Source organism: Callionymus lyra, chromosome 12 (assembly GCF_982586985.1).
Source record: "Callionymus lyra chromosome 12, fCalLyr1.hap1.1, whole genome shotgun sequence".
NCBI classification, from domain to species: Eukaryota; Metazoa; Chordata; class Actinopteri; order Syngnathiformes; family Callionymidae; genus Callionymus; species Callionymus lyra.
The window spans coordinates 27,542,724-27,564,219 of record NC_141829.1 but is presented as its reverse complement, the minus strand read 5'-3'; the positions used below and the strand labels follow the sequence as shown (position 1 = coordinate 27,564,219).

General features: G+C 39.3%; 1 protein-coding gene across 6 annotated transcripts in view; it reads left to right on the top strand.

The window, feature by feature from the left end:
• The window catches only part of LOC148068839 (partitioning defective 3 homolog B-like), a 130,257-nt gene that overhangs the window by 37,614 nt on the left and 71,147 nt on the right, over nt 1–21,496 (top strand). For 5 of the 6 annotated variants that reach the window (XM_087804727.1, XM_087804724.1, XM_087804726.1 and 2 more), the window contains exons 11-18: nt 6,632–6,771; nt 6,846–6,974; nt 10,863–11,048; nt 11,130–11,288; nt 13,835–13,985; nt 17,742–17,811; nt 17,913–18,028; nt 19,408–19,452. In XM_087804727.1, coding sequence (XP_087660853.1) covers nt 6,632–6,771; nt 6,846–6,974; nt 10,863–11,048; nt 11,130–11,288; nt 13,835–13,985; nt 17,742–17,811; nt 17,913–18,028; nt 19,408–19,452 — 996 coding nt within the window. The remainder of the gene's footprint in view (nt 1–6,631; nt 6,772–6,845; nt 6,975–10,862; nt 11,049–11,129; nt 11,289–13,834; nt 13,986–17,741; nt 17,812–17,912; nt 18,029–19,407; nt 19,453–21,496) is intronic. The other variant, XM_087804725.1, reaches the window with a different exon arrangement.

Genomic DNA, 21,496 nt, shown 5'->3' with positions numbered 1-21,496 from the left:
CCTCCACAATGTTTAATCTTATTTTGGAGTTTTGCTCAGGTGCTTCTCTTCTTCTCATGTCCAATAGCTGAACCCATTTAAAAGCTTTTAGATCTGAAACTGTATTAGCAGCACTAGCAGCTATATTAAATATATATAAAATGTTTATTTTGACACTTGCTCTTTTAATCAACTCTTCCTTGACCGAACCCACCTTTTTTAATTGGGTGGGCGGCTGTCCATCCTCTTCAGCTGCAGTTTTCTATCAGAGGCTTCTTCGCTTGATGGTCATGCTCTAAAATAACCCGCATTACTGTTAACTTCACCTTCCAGATTTGATATATCACTCATCAGTTTGGGGATGGCTGCATCTACTTTAATAGCTTTCCTCTTCTGCTTATTCATGGTCAAAATGGTCGTTGTCTGTTATCATTTTGTCAACTGCATATGGAAGTCCAACAGGATCAATCATTCTTCGCCTTTCTCTCTTGCCCTCCTGGTCACAAGTTTGTATTGCACAGATGTTTTTGTACACTATAACCGGTACATGGTTAAGATATTCCATGTATGCTTTACCTTCCTTGCAACCGGCTGTTTTCAGGGCCCTCTTCACTTCTGCTTCCGTAGGCACCTGTGATCGGCAGCAGCTGAAGTCGGCTCCTCCTATTGAGTGCTAAAAAAGTTGCTTTCACAACTGTAATAACAACTGCTTATATTATGCTTGATGGAGGACGTTTACACAGGGGAGTAGCCTTCAAAAGGTCCTGCTGTCACTGCCTCAGTGACGCCATCAGCGCTGCATATCGGCCTGTTGAAATGCTTGCTCCATTGCAAATAAATCCTTTTATCTGAATGAATTTATTGTGTCTTTCAGAGACGTGGCAGAGAAAGGAAGAGTTTATTCATCTTATTGAACTCTGTCCTGCTAGCTGTACTGTTGAAGGCCCCTGTCGTCGTGGGGATGGTTTGGCTGTTGTTTATAGAGATAGTTGTTCATGCAAAGTGATTCAGACACAGGAATTCACTTCTTTCGAGTCTCAGATGATCTTGGTTGGTTCTACAAGACCCTTCTATTGTGTGTCAATCTATCGTCCGCCTGGTCCTGCGACAGTGTTCTTGAAGGACTTTAGTGACTTCTTATGTTACATTATATAAATGAAATCTGTTCTTATTCTTGGGAACTTTAATCGTCATGTTGATGACATCACATCTTTCTCTGCTAAAGAACTTTTAACTTAAACTGAAGCCTTTCATTTTGAGCAACATGTCTCTGAACCCACTCACTATTAGACTTGGTTTTTACTCTTAGTCTGGACATTTCTAATGTTTCTTTACATGATTTCCATCTGAGTGATCATTCTCTTGTCTTGTTTAACCTGGACTTCATCCCTGAACCTAAGCCCTCAAAGGTTAGGTCTCAGAGGCGTGTCATCTCACCCGATACTGCAGTATAGACAGTTTTTTGACCCTCTTTTCTTCAATGACTTCCTTAACGTGGACAGTTTGATTCACTGTTTCACAAATCATTGTGTTGAAATCCTGGAACAGGATCGCTGATAAATCGAACTTCAGCAAAAACGGTTCCCTTGGACAAATGAAGATCTCCTGAGTCTGAAGAGACTTTGTCGAAAGTCTGAGCCTCTCTGGAATTCCACTAAACTTGAGGTGCACAGACTTCACCTCAGGGATCTGATTGAAACTGCCAGATCTGATTACATTAGGAAAATGGTAACAGTAAATAAGAAAAAAAAAGTGTAATATTTATACTTATACATTAATTCTATGCAATATTTAAAACGTTATTTGTTTATCCTGTTTATACTATATTGCATACATGCATATTGCATGCTATTTTTATTTTTAACTTATTAATATTTATATTTATATTATTACTTTTATATATACATTCACTGGGCTGTGTTTTTAAAAATAAACAATGAAAAAAAGTCTAAAGTCTCATGGTGTGTGCCCAGGGTAACTCACTTGAGGTATTGGTCTGTTGCCAATTTCTCAGTAGCCTCTTTGTAGTTGTCATAGAATAGAATAGAATAGAAAAGCTTTATTCATCCCCAGAGGGGAAACACGCTTTCACAACAGCGCAGTTTAAAAAATAAAGTGCAAGGAAAAAGAAATAATAAAAGAGATAATACAAAATAAAATAAAAACGATCTTAAGAATATACAATTATTTACAAAAATTAGAAATTTAACACTATTAACAAAATAAAATAGAATAAAATAAAATAAAATAGAAATAAAAACGGGAAAAAAATAAAAATAAAAAGCACACGAGAAGAAAAACACACTACGGATTAGCATCAGGATATTTAAAGTAGAGAGTTAAATATCCTGACACCAGTTGGGATGAAGGACCTTCTATAACGCTCCGTCCTACACTGGGGGTGCCTGAGCCTGCCACTGAAGGAGCTGGCCAGCTCCTCCACGGTCAGGTGCAGTGGGTGAAGGGCGTTGTCCCTGATGGAGGATAGTCTGGAGAGTGTCCTCCTCTCTCCCACCTCCTCCACCGAGTCCAGCGAGCGGCCCAGGACAGAGCCGGCCCTCGTGACCAGCCTGTTGAGTCTCTTCCTGTCCCGGTCCGTGCTGCCTGCTCCCCAGCAGACCACAGCGTAGTGGATAGCAGAGGCTACCACGGAGTCATAAAAGGTCCTTAAAAGTGGTCTGCACACTCCGAAGGACCTCAGTCTCCCCAGGAGGTGGAGGCGACTTCGGCCCTTCTTGTACACGGCGTTGATGTGTGTGGACCAGTTCAGTTTATTGTTGAGGTGAACACCCAGGTATTTGAAGCTGTCCACCAGCTCAATGTCCGAGCCCTGGATGCTCACCGGTTTATGTGGTGGGGACTTTTTCCTGAAGTCAATCACCATCTCCCTTGTCTTACCGGTGTTTAAGCAAAGGTAGTTGCTCTCACACCAGTCAACAAAGTCCTTGATGACTGACCTGTACTCCAGCTCGCCCCCCCCAGACACGCAGCCCACAATGGCCGAGTCGTCAGAAAACTTCTGGAGGTGACAGCTGCTGGAGTCATAGGTAAAGTCCGCCGTGTAGAGGGAAAAAAGGAAAGGTGACAGCACTGTCCCTTGAGGCACCCCGGTGCTGCAGATGGTCACCTCAGACCTGCAGTCCTGCAGCCTCACATACTGCGGCCTGTTGGTGAGGTAGTCCATCGTCCATGCTGCCAGCTGTGTCCCAACTCCTGCGTCCTCCATCTTCTTCCTTAGCAGCGCCGGCTGGATGGTGTTGAAAGCACTTGAGAAGTCAAAAAACATGACTCTCACAGTGCTACCGGCGGCTTCCAGATGAGTCAGTGCCCGGTGCTGCAGGTAGATGACGGCGTCGTCCACCCCCATCTTTGGCCTGTAGGCGAACTGCAGCGGATCCAACGCAGAGCTTTACCGTCGTGCGTAGCTCGCGGAGTACCAGCCTCTCCAAGGTCTTCATCAGATGAGAGGTCAGGGCGACCGGTCTGAAGTGGCTCGGCTCATTCGCGTGTACCGCCTTGGGAACCGGAACCACACAGGAGGTCTTCCACTGGACCGGGACCTTCTCCAGTTTGAGGCTCAGGTTGAAGATGTGTGTGACCAACTCACAAAGTTGATCAGCACAGTCCCTGAGCAGTCTGGGGCTGAGTCCATCTGGTCCAGCAGCTTTCCTGATCTTCAGTCGCCTTAATTCTCTCCTCACCTGTTCAGATGTAACAGAGAGAGGTGGCTGTGGGGGGTTGGGCATCTGAGGCAGTAGGTCGTGTTGGGGGGGAGAAAGGTGGCTTGGAGGTGAGAACGGTTGGGGGGAGGGGGCTGAAGCAGGGGAAAAGCAGTTGAGCTGGTGGACAGCTTCAAATACCTGGGTGTTCACCTCAACAATAAACTGAACTGGTCCACACACATCAACGCCGTGTATAAGAAGGGCCGAAGTCGCCTCCACCTCCTGGGGAGACTGAGGTCCTTCGGAGTGTGCAGACCACTTTTAAGGACCTTTTATGACTCTGTGGTAGCCTCTGCTATCCACTACGCTGTGGTCTGCTGGGGAGCAGGCAGCACGGACCGGGACAGGAAGAGATTGAACAGGCTGGTCACGAGGGCCGGCTCTGTCCTGGGCCGCTCGCTGGACTCGGTGGAGGAGGTGGGAGAGAGGAGGACACTCTCCAGACTATCCTCCATCAGGGACAACACTCTCCACCCACTGCACCTGACCGTGGAGGAGCTGGCCAGCTCCTTCAGTGGCAGGCTCAGGCACCCCCAGTGTAGGACGGAGCGTTATAGAAGGTCCTTCATCCCAACTGGTGTCAGGATATTTAACTCTCTACTTTAAATATCCTGATGCTAATCCGTAGCGTGTTTTTCTTCTTGTGTGCTTTTTATTTTATTTTTTTTTCCGTTTTTTATTTCTATTTTATTTTATTTTTATTCTATTTTATTTTGTTAATAGTGTCAAATTTCTAATTTTGTAAATAATTTGTATATTCTTAAGATTGTTTTATTTTGTATTATCTCTTTTATTATTTCTTTTTTCCTTGCACTTTATTTTTCTCAACTGCGCTGTTGTGAAAGTGTGTTTCCCCTCTGGGGATGAATAAAGCTTTTCTATTCTATTCTATTCTAAGCAGCTTTGTGAAGAGTGGGGGGCAGAGATGGAGGGGGGCCCTGATCAAACCGGTTGAAATACTGGTTAAGTTCAGTGGCCCATCTTTGGTCTCCCCCTGCTGTGGCTCTGGCTCCACTCTGGCCATGACCTGAGATGTTCTTCAGGCCTTTCCACACATCCCTTGTGTTTCCCTGCGCCAGTTGCTCCTCCAGTTTCCTCTTGTATTCCTCCTTGGCCATCCTGATCGCCTTCTTGAGCTCTCGCTGGACCTCTTTAAGCTCCTCTCTGCTCCCTGAAGCAAACACCCTCTTCTTCTTGTTCAGCAGAACTCGAAGTTGAGGGGTCACCCATGGCTTGGTGTTGGCAAAGCACCGCACCTTGCGGGTCGGTGTGACGTTGCCCTCACAGAACTTTATGTAATCTGTGGAATGGTCATTGAAGGTGTCGATGTCATCACCATGAGAGAACACGCTCCAGTCTGTAGACTCAAAGCAGTCTCTCAGCCTCTCCTTGGCTTCATCATTCCACATCTTAACAGTTCTTTTCTGTGCAGGCTGTCTCCTCACCATGGGAGTGTATTCAGGTCGCAGACGTATCAGGTTGTGATCAGAGCGGCCGAGGGGGGGCAGGGCGGTGGAGGTGTAGGCACCTTTTACATTTGCATATAAAAGGTCCAGAGTCTTGTCCTCCCGGGTGTGGCACTTCACGTATTGTGTGAAGGTGGGAAGAATGGAGGAAAGTGAGGCATGGTTGAAATCTCCGTTAATGAGCAGAAGAGAGTTCGGGTGTTTGAGCTGCAGGTCCGACACTGAGGCGCTCAGCCTCTCGCTCGCTGCGGCTGCGTCCGCAGAGGGAGGAATGTAAACAGTGAACACAATCACATGTGAGAACTCCCTCGTGATGTAATACGGGCGGATGCCCACCGCAACGAACTCTATGTCCTTAGTGCACACTTGTTCTTTAATGGAGACATGCGCGGGATCGCTCCATCTCTCATTAATAAACACCGCCACTCCTCCTCCTCTCCTCTTTCCATCCATGTCCCGGTCCGCACGAACCATCTTGAACCCCTCCAGGGAAACAACAGAGTCTGGGATCTTCTCCGTCAGCCAGGTCTCCGTGAAACATAGAAGGCTGCTCTCACGGAAGTCTCTCTGATGCCGGGTCAGCGCAGCAAGCTCGTCCGTTTTATTCACGATCGAACGTACATTTCCCATGATGATCGATGGAATAAAGGGACGGAACCTACGTTTCTTCTCTTGTTTCATCCGACCTGCTCTGCATCCGCGTCTTTTTCTCTTGATTTCCACGGGAATCGTCCATTCCGCGCTGAGAGAGAGAGCGGTGTTGCGCAACCCCAACAGCTGATCCCTTGTGTAGACAATAGACCCGCTGAGCGTGTCTGCCGACGGAGTTCCCAAAAGTGACGAAAATAGAAGAAAACCGTATGCAAAAGTTGTAAAAGTGGTCTCGTTTTGTGCAAAACGGCAACAAGATCCGACCACTCTAAAGAAAAAATTAAAAAGACGCCAAAAAAAAGGAAAAAGTGTAATAAAAAGTAAGAAGAAAGAGGGAGCTGTTGTAACCAGCTGCTGCTCGTGCGGCGCCATCTTGTTATCATGTGCGTGTTGTGTTTATTCGTAAGTTTACAACGGTGACCTTCTGTGTCCCTCTCATTTATCTATCCTTGTGTCAACTTATCTTAGCGACAGTGATGCCTGACAGGAGTTTCCATGATTTGGGTGGCAGGTGACTGTACCTTTACAGATGTATTTACTTTAAGCCATTTCCACAGTATTTCCTCAATTTATACCTACATCTTTATTGTTGTTGTGATTAAGTGTGTTTTATTTTTCTGATGTATAAATGTTGTTCCTAGGCTATTTAGTTTGTATGATAATATAAAAATGATGGGAATGCATTAAATTAAGAAGAAAAAACAAGAGACTGAATTATTGTTGTTTTTGTTGAACATTTGTTGTATTAAATTGCAAAACTAAGACTGTAAAGCCTTGAATACCTAAACATTTATGTTTTAATTGTATTTCCAGGTACAGATGGTCTTGGTTTTACTGTTGTTACCAGAGACTCCACAACGCATGGTCCAGGTCCAATTCTTGTCAAGAACATTCTATCAAAAGGAGCCGCTATCAGAGATGGACGCCTGCAGTCTGGAGACTGTATTCTGGAGGTACAGAGTCATCATGCAGATACCGTACTGTTTACAAGACTTCATGCTGACGTAATGGTTCAATGTGTGTGTAGGTCAATGGTTCTGATATTTCGGGCATTGGTCAGGAAGAGTTGGTGTGTATGCTGCGAAGCACTGTGCTTGGAGAAAATGTGTCTCTCATTGTCCTACGACAGGAAGACTTGTTTCTACCTTGTGAGATGGTAAGAATTTCCTCCATATTTATCTTAGCTCAAGGCCTCAAAATTATGTTTATTCTGCAACCCCATGATCAAACTAGATCTTGTTTTAATATTATTAAATAACTACAAAGAAAACATTTTATACAAGTTATATGTATGTTTCTAGCAGAGGAAAGCGATGAAGAAAGGTCAGTGGAAACCACAGCCTTTTGTTGTTTGTTTAATCGACCTATTAACAAATTAACACAATATTTTCCTATACAGCAGCTATTAGGATTGTGCCCCAACATCTAAGGCCCCTTCTTTTTGCAGGTCACATTTACAAATGTAAGAGATCTGTGGGTTCTTGGCTTTTTGGGGTATAGCAGGACAAGCTCATTGTATGACATTCTGCCAAAATGAGTTATATATATGCCCAATATAGATATTATACCCTGATCTTATTCAAATGGGTAGAGTACAACTTCTATAGCTTGAGCTGGATCAGGCGTGATTAAAACCAGAAGGTATGCAGGTGTGAACTTGATCTACTGAATGTGTCAATTGCAACTGATTAACTGTTGTAAAGTAGAGGAGAGTGGAAGATGCAACATGTTTGGGATGTCAGGCTTGCTGATTTAATATCATTCAAGCAACACAATTCTGGTACCAACTCCAGTATCTAATGCCACAAGTTCAAATTCTAAACTACATGTCGCCTGTCAACCATTTTCTGGATTTGACTCAAATTTTTTCAGAGAGGGAAAGTCATCAACAAGGTGAAAATAATTGTTATTAGATGTAGCATAGAGCAGAGTTTAAACCAACAATGTAAATAATAAACCATGAATCCACAGATTAAATCTTTGTAAATAGTACAAAGATTACTCACTTTACTTATACACAGATAAATGTAGGCTGTGCAGCTCTGGTCCTATCAGGTCCAATATGTAATGAAGCACAACAACAACTAAGCTTAAATTAGCTGTCTATGAAAAACTGTTGTTGGACAATAGATACCTCACTATAGGATGAACAAAATACTATTATACCCTGTATTTGCTACTTTTGTTTTTCCTATACCCGTTTGTAACTGGTGAAGGTATGCTACTAATAAAAAAATAATAATATTAAAATAAAAATAGGCCAGGCCTTAATGCATCTTAATGTACAGAGTTTAATATCCATGGTAAGGATTTGGGTCAATTCAACTGATGCTGATATTATCATTTTATCCGAAACCTGGGTAACTAAATCTGTTCATGATAAGGATATATACATTGATGGATATAATGGTGTTTCGGTTTCAAGCCGACCTCTGGCCGGGGGGGTGGTGTTGCTATTTACACCAAAAGAAAATTAAATATTAATTTGGTGCTCACTGAATCACACAGTAAACAATTGAACTCCTGGCCTTAAATAATGAAGTTACTAAAGGCCATCATATCATGATAGTTGGCTGTTACAGCCCCCCTCTGCAATAGCTAACTCATTGTCCACACTGTCGAATAGTCTGTCACAACTGCAGTATAAGAAAATTGTTATAGTTTGTGATCTTAACTGGGATTGGTTGACACCTGTGTCTGATACATTTAAAGCACAGTGTGACACTTTAAATCTGACACAAATGATTACCTCATCCACAAGACCCAATCTCAAATATCCTGAGAAGTCATCACTTATTGATGTCATTTTGACTAATGTCCCTTTTAAATATTCTGCCACAGATGTTTTTCCTAATGATGTAAGTGATCACTGTGTGATAGCAGCAATAAGAGACACTAAGTTTGCCAAGTGTAAACCTTGTTTAGTTGAAAGGCGTAATTGATGTTATGAAAGATGTTTTCTAGACGATCTATATCTATTTCACTGGAGCAGATTAGCCCTTGTTATTGATGTTGAAATGGCTTGGTCATTTTCCCATGAGACCTTTCTTTAAATTCTGATGAGATGGCTACTATTATTTCATTTTCTGTAATTGTTTTTTCTAACATGATTTTGTGATATGGTTGAGATATTGATATTGTTAAGGAATCATTCATTCAAGTTGTCATCACTTGGATATTCAGATGTGTATAACTGAGTATAGAATTTTCTGAACTCTTCATTGATTTAATTTGTGTTTGAGGTTGCATCTTTACCTGTTTTAGTTTTGGTGATATGTTGCCTCGCACTAAACCCTCTTAGCTGGTTTGCGGTTCTGTCGCCATGTATATAAAACTCATATATTCCACATTTGTTTTATATAGTTCAGGATTTTGTACTTGCAAGTACTGTTGATCAACTTTCTTTATTTTGGTGGTTAGTTCTAGTCGCTCCTTTTGTGACCTCTTTTTCACGATAGCCGAGAAAGAGATGATTTTCCCTCTTAGGTATGCTTTCAGGGTGACCCAAATTATTAAGCTGGAAGTTCCAGAAGAATAATTAGTGTCAAAGAATATTTTTATGTGTTGCTCAATAAATGAAATAAAATTGTCATTTGAAAGTAAAGTGTGATTCAACCTCCAGTGAGTCCTTATGTGAGGGAGACTTGGTAAAGTCAGGCAAAAACAACAGGTGCGTGGTCCTATGAATATTTGTTAAGATCCAACAGAGAGGAAAACAGATTGTTGAAGAAGTTTGCATCATCTGTGTCAGGGGCATATATGCTTGCAAACATAACATTGGTGTTGAACAATATACCTGTGACTATAGCATAACGACCATTTCTGTCTGCTATTGTATTATGATGTTAAAGTGAGATATTCTGATGGATGAAACACCTTCCATCCGGACATTAGAAGCAAATTATCATAGTCTTTAATGTGTGTCTCTTGTCGGAACACTTCTGAATCTATTTGTTTAATATATGAAAATACCTTCCTTCTTTTAACCAAGTGGTATAAGCCCTTAAAATTCCAGCTCAACATGTGTATGGTATTATCCATGTTCCATCACTGAAAGTGTACTTTGTAAAGTAGTAATATTAAAACAAGCTCCAGATATAAATTTAAAAATATGATTTCAGGATAACAGTTGACTGACCAAAACAAACAGCAACAGTGAGACTGTTGGCCATGAGCCCTCCCTTCAAGTTCCCACCCAAGAAGACTGCTGCTAATAACCCCTAGCAAGCACTGCTAATATCCCCTAGCAAGCACCAAGCTTCATCTGTTCAAGTATGTTCAAAACAATAAATGACTTCATGAACTGCCTCTTGTTCTGATCTATCAGTGTTTTCATCTGATACAATCATGAATATAAATTAATTTAATTAAAGTAAGTTTATGTGAGTTTTCCTCCACTATTTAAAGGTGTTGAAAAATAGATATGATCAATTAATTACAGATCACAATTAAATAATCATTTTTTCTTATTAAATCTCTTAAAGAGCAACTAAAATAAAAACCGCACTCTCCTGACTTACTCCCATGCTTCAAATGTTGTAGTCTTCCTCTCCAAGGCGCAGTAAGTCACTCATCATGCCGATGAAGTGATTACTTTAAAGTCACGCAGAACGAGGGGTTAGGAAAATGGAGCCTATTATGTCGTAATAATGGCTTCACTCCTCCTGCAGCAGAACACCCTGCTCCTTTCTTTATACACGTCTCGTGGAAGTAGAGACCAGGATGGATGATGCTACGTGACAAATCACAGCAGAGTGGATGTGTTCATAGATAACAAGATTTTAATTCGAATTGGGGCTTAAGCACATTTTCTAATAAAAATATATCAATTTGAAGAGAGTTTTGTGCAAACAGACACATACTGATGAGTACAATAGAGGTCCAAGATCATTTTAATTCAGCATTCATGTGTGTGTGAGGCAATTCTATTAGGACTCAAACTGATTTCAACACATTAACTTATAATATATGTTTGAGACTCAACACTTTAGTTGCCTTTTAATGCACTTTAATTCTATTTTGAATCTTCTTTTCATTTAAAAAGGTGAAGGTTGCTGGGACGAACTTTATTTTGGAGAGTGGTAAAGAGCAGTTGATGTTTGAGGTTCCACTCAACGACACTGGTTCTGCAGGACTTGGCATAAGTCTGAAAGGAAACAAGTCACGAGAGACAGGAGAGGACCTGGGGATCTTTATAAAGTCCATTATCCATGGAGGGGCTGCTTACAAGGTAATAATCATTGCTCATTATGGCAGAGGATAAATAAGTAGTCAGAATAATAGCAGTTGTTAATTTGTGTTTGCTCGACAGGATGGTCGGCTATCTGTCAACGATCAACTGGTGGCAGTTAATGGAGAGTCGCTGCTCGGACATTCCAATCATGAGGCAATGGAAACTCTCAGGCGCTCAATGTCTAATGAAGGGAACCTGAGAGGGATGATCCAGTTGATGGTGCTGAGAGCTCTCAAGGTAAACTAGCTAGATTTACTTATTACTCCTAGGTAAAAGATAATCATTTTGTGCTTAAAAGGTATTCTGCATAATGTTTTTTTTTATTTGACATACCTTTACATGTGAAAAACATACAAACAAGAAATTACAGTTACATGGTACAATAGTGTTTTGTTCATCCTATCCATTGTCCAACAATAGTTTTTCACAACTAGCCAAAATAAAGCTTAGTTGTTGTTGCTGTTGGACCTGAGCTTGTTAGCTGGATTGGAGGGGTCTTTATCAGGCTTTAATATTAGTGTTATCCTTGCAGTGTTCATTGATGAGGGAATTCTAGTTGTTGATGTGAACTCTGTTTTCATTCGAATATATAGATTTGAGATAGTCGGCCAGAAGTGTCTGTAGAATTAAACTGGGAACCCGGTTTTATTGTGAAATCCGCTCCCTACTGTGCCTGTGCTAGTCTAACTTCCCCCTGTCTGAGTAGTAATTGTTCCCAGCTGTGTCTAGTTATCCCGCCCCCAGCTGCTGCTGATTGCTCCCCTGTGTTCTTAATCCCCACTCTCAGTCACGCCCTTGTCTTGTTGTCACCGTTTCCCAGTAACCAGAGCCCTGCCGTTGAGTATTCCTGCTTCCCTACCTTGTCTCCTTACCTTGTCCCGACCAAGACTCCATGCCTCGTTTTTCGATCTGTTTCTGCCCCTTGACGCCGAGTTTGCTGAGCCCCTGCTTTTGCCTTTTGATGCCGATTCCTGGACTGTCTGACTACGCCTCTGCCTTCCCCATTGCATAAAACCAAGTTTCTGCAATTACCTCTGCGCCTGGGTTTCTCCGTTCCCCATCATGACATTCCCATGTTTGAAACGGTTTTCCATTACTGTCATTTATGACTGAGATTGTTGATTTTTCTTTTTCTCTTTTAATTAAAATTGCCACATATTTAGTTTATTTTTTTTATTTTATTTTATTTATTTTTTTTAGAATCCCTTATTAGTCCCGCGAGGGGAAATTCAACCATTCACACATACTGATGGGAGTAGGCATGCACACTTGCGCCAAGTTCATCATCAGGAGCAATCAGGGTGAAGTGTCTTGCTCAGGGACACAACGACACAAGCTTGTCTGGAGCTGGGATTGAACCTGCAACCTTTTGGACTGCAGGCAACCACTCTACCATCTGAGCTATGTCGCCCCTATGTCGCCCCTATGTTATTATTATTATGTGTTGCTATGCTGAAGTTCATATTTGTTTTTTTTATTCAAGATATCATTTAGATTAGATAAACTTTATTGATCGTTCTGGTTCAATTGTAGTTTAACTTTCTAATCGGACAGAGAAGAGTATCGGGTTGGTTGTCTAAAGCAGTGTTTTTTAACACCTGCCGCCAGGTGTGCTGTGGGAAAATATATGATTTCACCTAATTGCTATAAACATTAATTATCTGTATAAATAAAATAGAAGAAAGCTCAGCTTGGCTTCTCTGTATGTCAATAAAATGGTCATTGCTCCAATTGGTTTACGTGCATTCATAAAACAAGATCTCAACCAATCTGAGCAATAACCATCTATCAATGTGGATAAATTGCATATTGTGCACCTGTGGAAAATAAGAGTGGACCCAGTAAAAATAGATGTATCCTGGCAGGACACGAATGCTGGTCTTGGTGAAAGGAAAGGGAGTTTATTTGGTAATGAAAACCAAGACAATTGGTTTATAATTGTTACAATTGTTTGCTTACTTGAAAATGAAAATTCATTTTTAATGAATATTAATTAATTCTGCTTACAAAGAAAATAAATAATGCAAATACATTTAAGAACATAGCAATACACAAAAAGGACAACACAGAAACCACTTTTCAGTGCTTTGATATGCTACTCTATGCTATGCTAGATGTGAAATGATGCTTGCCATAGTTTTTCAGTCAGAGCAGCTTGTGTATGTCGCTTCATGTCTTTAAAATTTATAATTGTCTTCAACATCTTGTAATTACAAGGTCCAAAGATTAAGAAATGTGAATTTCTGTTTTGTCATTTCAACTCCCCTCAACACCAACTCAGTCATGAAGTGTTTCCATTTTTCCATGCATGACTTAATTGTTGAAACCCCCCATTACATGCCATTCCAAACAATTGACGGAACAGAATGTCGTCAAATCAACTTCAATATGATGCTAATAATGTTAAATTCCAGCAAGAATTTATATGTGTTCTTCTTTCACCACGTTTCAGTAATATAGGCAAGTGAGGAACAGTATAGGAACAGATATGGTGCATTCAATAGTGGTACAAATAAAATTCAAAGCAAAAACATTTAACTGAGGGTAAAAAAAACTCCACTTAACAAATAAAAATAAAACATTAACAGACATGATGAAATTGAGAAGGTAAACAACAAACATTTCCCTGACTACTTTGTTTGTGTATTGTGTATTTAAAATGTGTGTGGATTTTCCATTTTTGGATATAAACTAAAAGCATCAAGTGTGTAAAGGAAATCTGAAAAAGAAAACATTCTGCTATAATCTGAACATCTGTGTCTGAATTCTGCTGCTTCTTTTAGGACCAACGTGGGTTGTCGCCTAACTGTTCATTTGATGGCACCTCACATTGGCCAGGACTGATGATCCCTACGACCAATACAGCAGGGTTGTTCGATCAGAACGGTCACATGTCCCTCTCCATGTTAAACAACGGTCTGCACATGTCTAATCGTGAGTGAATTATAAGTGTACAAAACTATTTTTCTGTTTATCTTAGATAGTCTTTCTGATACATTAATTGCATCTCTTGCAAGTGCTGGGTTCGATTTTTTTTTTTTTTTGCAGTCCAACTAAAGGAAACCTAATTTAAACTGCAGTTTCTTATTATCTTAGCTAAATCATCTTAAATATGTTGCCTCTGCACAATTTCTGTTGGCAGGATGTTGCTCACTCCAGACAGTTACAGATCCTCTTATAAATCTATAGAATATAGAACAAATCCCAGATGAAACAAAAATGTTTGAGATTAGACTAGAGGCAAATAATCAGACAAAAGAAACACTACAGCCACGGGCAGACTGGCGTACGGGGATACCAGGGATTCCTCCAGCGGGCTGGTAGGTTCCTGTGGGTTGTTCGGCCAGTGGGCTGGGCCGTGAGAAAAAAAAAATTATTGGTGCGGTTATTGTTTTAAAGGACTGTACCTGTGTTCAAGGAAAACTTGAGTAAGTCCCACTGATTTCTCAGCCTGTTGCAGCGGCACATGTTAATCACGCTCATCTAACAGCGCTAGAAAAAAAAGTTTGGATGGATAAATGAAAGCTAACAAGGTTTAGGCCATTGGTGCATAAAAAATTAGCATTAATGTGTGTGAGGCACTGCTATTATGACTCAAACTGATTTTAACACATTAAATTATAATATATGTGTTAGACTCGTATACTTAAATTATGTATATGTCCAACATGGCTCATCCTACATGATTATCATCAGACAGACGTTTCAGGCCGTCTTTGCTATATTTAGTATGTCTGTCTGATCTTGATTAAAATATGATTCATTTTGTGTGTGACTGGCTTAATAACCTTGCATCATCAAATGTACGTACTTAAAGGGTACCTTATGTGCTGATTTAAGTGTCTCTTAACTTGTTCCAGGACCTCTATTATAGTCATCAGTCAAATGGCATTGTTGTAGTCAAAGAGACCTGGCCATAAAAGCAATAGATACATGTGATTAAAACATTTTAACATTATGTTTCTGCTCAATTTCACTCAAGTTTTTTTTTTTCTTGAAGCTTTTTTATCCCACATTTATGCCATGACATATCATAATCTGATATTTTGATATTGTTCCATGTGTAGTCACTGACGTGTGCCTCTCTGCTAAGAGTTAAAACTTATATTGATGTATCTGGTTCTTTCGTATTTATAAACTTCATATCCATTGGTTTAAATGAACACTCGAATATCTACACCTGCATGTTTGTATACCATGTAACACCCTTGTGAATTACCATCACTGTCACCTTTGTTTTCAGGCCTACTTGTATGTCTGCTTGTGTTTTCGTCCCCAATTTCTGTCCCAATTGTTCTTTCTTAATTAACAAATGAATACTTCTTATCTTGAATTTAACTAATGTGGTATCGCTTTTTTTTTTTTGTTCACTACTTTCTGCAGTAATGAGAGCATTCCCAGAATAATTTAAATTTAATGACTTTCAACATATTTATCTATGCAAATGTAATTCATAGAACTCGCCTTTCATCTCCCAGTCCATTTTTTACATCTCATTTATCTGCAACATAATCTCACTTTTTCCCTTTCCATGCACTTTGTCTTTTAGGATTAGGTTCCTCGTCCATTACTTTTCTCTCTGCCAGGAAATCGCGACTAACAACAGTTTGAGCACACCACTATAACTATGACTGCAATTCGGTGAAGGATTGTAATAAATGGATCCAAATGAAATAAGTGACTCGTACACTGAAGTGGCCATATAGAAATTAAATAACTGAAGATTTCATGATCCACATCTCATTTCTAACCCTTAAGAACCAGATTTACATTGGGGCAGCATTTTTGTCTGTCCAAACAGCAGTGATGTGTTCACGATCCTGACGTACAGATATTCTTTTTGAAAGTCACAGGACAAAGTCGGCACAGAATTGCAAGGTTTTACTATCTTTATCTACCTTGTCATTAAACTTGTTTGAATTATGGTAGGAGGAATCCTTGATACTTTGTTGAGTGTGTCGGCTGCACAAATTGTTCATTTTGCCCATGCACGGACCAAGTGCGAGGCATATTTTCAAAAGTAAAGCTTTTAAAGCAGCACCGGAACATGGGCTGTGTAATCCACCCTAACTTGACAAATAATCCATCCAGTTGATTAAAATAGATAATTCAGTTACATTATAAGTTACGCAATATGAATGACACACTTATTTACTTACTTACTAAACATTATTTGGGTGCATTCTTGAATTTGCACGAAATCTACAGATTGGAGCCAACAAAAGTGAAGGGAAAGAAGCATGTGTTTTTTGACAGCTTAGTTTATTATTAAGGTGCTTGCAGCGAGGAAGATGAGAAGGGGTAGAGGAAGAAGAGCGATAAAATGATTTTTTTAGAGATCTGAGAAGAGAAGTAAATGACAGTCTAAATATCAGTCTGCAAAAACGTCGAAGGGTTGAAAAACAAACTAGGTCATTAGTGCAGAAGGATGTAGACAAGAGGAAGTGACATCTTAAGATCCTTTTATTTCTTTTCAGGCCCACCTTCACTCCCCGGTGTGTAGACAACATGTTTGTTATTCCTTCTATTCTGAAGACTGTTAAACCGTACTTGTTTTAAGTAGTGATGACTGAAGGTAAATTGTCCTTTAGCTTTTTTTTTTCTTTTTTTTTTGTTATTGTTGTCAACCTTACATCCTTTTGTTTATTTAAGAGACACAACTGTCTTCAAGCTGTACATTTAATGATGAAAGCTAGACAGTCTTCACTGTGCAACTATGTTCTGTACTTTTTCACATCTTAATAAGATATAATTAATTATTTGTAATTTAAGTTACTTTAAAATATTAACTTAGTTACACTGCTAGTTGCTTATTTCAAAGGTTACTCAGCTACTTCAATTTACTTGTAACCTAGTTTCTAGGGAAAGTAACTTTTTTGTAAGAGAGTACCCAGGCCAGTAAAGGTTTGAATGATGTGATTAATCAATTCGTACAAAAGGTAAGAACAATAAATGAAATAAACAAAAACAAATAAAACTAAATGAATTAGGGTTGCACTGATCATATTTTCTTTATTCTTGCCCAATTTATTTCTCCCCTTGGAACTTTAACACAGAAAAGTCACCTTTTTTAATTTTCCTATTGATCATACAAACCTATTGAATAAAAACAAATAATAATAAAATTAGTGCAGACTTCAATAGACTAATCAAAACCACAATTTAAACTTCATAGAAGTTTGCACAATGTGCAGCCTTATGGGCTAACAAAGTCTATGTTTTCTACGTTTTATTTCTATTTATTTAAATGATACAGTGTTCTATGTTTAATTTTAAAATAGCATACATTCTTTAACACACCACAGCGATCCCATTGTCATTGAATGATTCATTGATATCAAAGAGGTGCAAAGAAAGTTAAGAGACGTTGTGTTTCTTTCCAATCTTTACATCATACACAAATTCATTATTAATTTTTAATAATAAAGAGTATAGCATAAATGTATATCTTTTTATAATTGTGTATGTATATAAATATCCCACATTGATGATAGTGCCTACGTTTATTGTCCATAACTTTCATTGCTTGTTTGTTACAATGGTCTTTTTTTAACTCTGAAAATCATTGAATGCAAGTTGTTATTCATTGTATTAGACCTAACCTTGAGTTAGTATACTTATGTTCCTGGGTTTAACATGTTTGGGATTTTTTCCTTTTAGTAAGGATGAATAAAAATGTCCTTCACACAGGTGAAAACAAAGACCTTTGCCAACAAGAAGATTTGCAAAACTCCAAACAATGTCCTCCCTGGAAAGAGAGGTAAGTTAACAAGCCACAAGGAACAAATATGAATGGTTTTACTTTGTTTTGTCAGTAAAACCTGTTTGTGATTGTAACGTTCTGTTTTTTTTCATTCTTAGTATTGCTCAGCCCCAGTCACCAAGCCAGAGCCTGAGTGAGGAGAGGCACCACTTCCAGCATGTAAAAGCTTCCAAAAGCATGGACCTGGGTACGACTCACAGCCAGCAACACACTGGTGGGAAATTATTTTTGTGGCTGCATTGCATGACTGCGGCATGCAGCTTTAAAATGCTGGGGGATCACCTGCATGCTTAACTCTTCGGAATGAATAAATAGACTAAATCGAGTCTAAGTCTGGTGCCGCTCCAGGTTCTGCCATCTAAAAGGACGTTTTTTCTCGCTAATGCCATGCTGTGATTCACACATTGTTAAGCTGCTAGGATCTGTTATTCTTTTATTCAATATGGTCGTAATTAGACTTTAAAGTGTCTAGAGAAAACTTTGCTATGATATGACACATTAAATTAAATTAAATTGAATAGAATTATGGCTGAACAATATGGACAAAATGTAATATCTCGGTATTTATTTTTCAAATATCGAAATGATATCACTTCAATTAAAGCAAAATATGTTACAGAAAAATAGAAACATAATACATGGGGATCTAGAAAGAGCTGCTTTATTTATTATAACTTTCAGTAACATTATTGTAAACTCAAAAAACAAAGTAGACTTAGATTCTGTCAGTATATTTATATTATACTACAAAAGTGCAATATTTTATATTCTTCAAAATACATTTAACGTTTAATGTTGCAAAACTGTACGGAAGGAAATTTCTAGTCTGTGAATACACACTGGCAATGAATTCTGATTCTGAACAACTTCACTTTTTACTTAATGTGTTCTCCAGGTCTTCAGGATCTCTTTTAATGTTGCCCAAGGTACTGACATTTTTCCATCAGTAAGATTTTAGTATTGCTGTACGTTGTTTTTTAATGCCAATAAGAAGAAGGCTAAATGATGGATATATGCGCATCAACTTGGCCGCTGACTGTTTAAACTTAAAATGTGATTATTCGTAACAATAAATAAAGTTAAAAAAATAAAGTCGAAAAAAAAGGTTAATATTAAACATATATTTATTTGTAATTATTTAGTAATTATTAAAAAGTGTTTGCTTTTTAAGTATAACACATCATTTCTATAATTCTAAAAAAAAAAGTGGTGGAGGAGAATGAATGTAACTCCAGAAAAAATAACAATCAGGGAGCAAAAGCTGACAGACACACAGATGAAAGCACTGCCTGAGATGTAGTGGTGAGAAGGAGAAAGGGTGAAAGATTGAAAGTGCAAAGGGAGGTCTGATGACAAATGAAGTGAGAGAGAAACAGAAGGAAGCTAATTGCTTCAGCAGCAGAGAAACTGAAAGGACGCCACAGGGAGGAGGCTACTGCTTCTCAGATATATGAGAAATGAGTCATTTATTAACGTCAGACAAAGATCGCAAACGTGTAAGCATATGTCTGCACTACATGAAAAAAATAGGCAACACACACACAAGTTCATGTATGGTTCTTTCAAATATTTATTTGTGCTTTTCTATTTCAGTGGCTGATGAGAGCAACATCGGATTCTTGGTTGGAAACAATGCAGGTACGTAAGTGACACGTGATGGATTAAAGGGCAACTAATGTGAAACTTCAACTACATTTTCCACTTAAACAAACAGAACCGACATGACTTTAGTCACAGTCAAGTTGTTTCAAAGTTGATGGTCAATAACTTAATTTTCCATTGAAGCCATTGATCAATTTTATCCACCAATTATTAGTGTCCAAGTTTGGTTATGTTTCTTATTTTAGCTAGATTCATGCTCTTTTATCCTACAGCCACTACCCTAAGCCTTCGAGCAGTGAGGTTAGGAATGTATATTTGATCTCTGAATGGAGCTCTTTTCCTCTCAGCTCAGCTCTTTCCTCACAAGAATGGGTTGCCCTGTCATTCCATGCCAAATCTATTCCTGCCATACTACACAAAAATGCAAGACGCTTGCAATCCTTGGGAATTATTCCCAATCTGGTGTGGTGTTCCACCCTAGGCAGCTGCTTATGTGGGTTTACAATCTTGATGGACACAAAATAACCTTATAACCCAGACCTGAGCATTTTACGGCCCACGGGCCGCATCCGGCCCTTTGTGCGTTCCTGTCCGGCCCGCTTGAGGCCAATCAAAAATTAAATAATAAATCTATCTTTGTCAAGTGTGAAATTAAACGGTTCTGCTTTTATTTTTGATAAGCCGTGTCTCTCTGCCTGCACCTTCAGTCTTACAGCATTGTCCCACCCACATCACCATCTGATTGGTTACCCATTGAGCTATGTCACGGTTAACGGCGAAGTGGAGAAGCGCGTAAAGGTGAAGGGATGCCTAGTTATCTCCCACAATGTCAGCTCACGCTAAAAAAAAGAAACGTGGATAGTGAATGCCGTGTTTACAACAAGACATGGACTGCCAAGTATTTCTTTACAGAACTAAAATGTAACTGTGTGCTTAGTTTGACTTCAGTTAAACTGAAAACCCAACAAGGACTTTTTACCAAATTTCACTCCCACTGCAGAGATGCAGCCATTAGGACAAGTTTTATAATTTCTCACAAAATCGCCCCAAAAAAGTAAGTCGTTTTCTGACAGAGAGTTTGTTAAAGAGTGCATATTGGACTCTGTTGCGCTGATATGCCCTGAGAAAATAAGGGAATTTGAGAACATGTCACTTTCCCGAGCAGTGGTAGGAGGAGACCTTTCCACACCTGAGGGGACATGCTCGGAGGATTCTAGTCCTCTTTGGATCCACCTATATATGTGAACAGACATTCTCAGTGATGAAGTTCAACAAATCCAAACACAGATCCTCCATCACTGATGATAACCTCTTAGCTGTTCTTTGCATAGCCACCTTGATCATTCAGCCATATTTCAATGCCCTTGTTCAAGCCCAGTACAGACAGGATTAATCGCACTGAAGAGGTTAAATGAGGTGGAAAACATAACAAGTTTTTTCCTGTAATGGAGCACAGGAATATATGCATTCCATCACACAACCACTAGTTCTCAAAAGCATGCTGTTAAATACTCACCAATCAATACAGGTTTATGGTTTGAATTAACTAAACATGTCCTTGTCCAACTAGGAGCTCTGCAAGAAAACTAAATAGACTGTTGCAATTAATATAGACTTAAATTCTAACAGGGCTTTCCTCAAGCAATAGAAAGTAGGACACTTAGGTCGAACACTGTCAGTGAATGAAAATTGCTGACATAAAGCAAATGGTTGCAGCTGTATATCTCACGTTTCCTTTGTTGCCCGGGACTGGCGGGGTTGCTGTGAGGGAATCTGAATCACTGCATCAACATTGTTTTCCCTCTTAACAACAGGAGCCAGCAATGAATTGAAAGAGAATAATTAAAATATCGCTGGGAAGAATGAAAATGAAGACACAAGTCAGTGTCACTCTGTGGGTAAGGAAAATATTGTATACTCTGATGACTATTAAACAGTTACATGTATCAAGTTTCAATTATTTTTTCATTATTTAGGATTCAATACTGATCTAATACTGAAACAAAACCTTTTACCCAATGGGAAACTGTGAGCTCCATAGCTGAGCCATCACCTTAGCCAACACTACCAAAAACAAAGA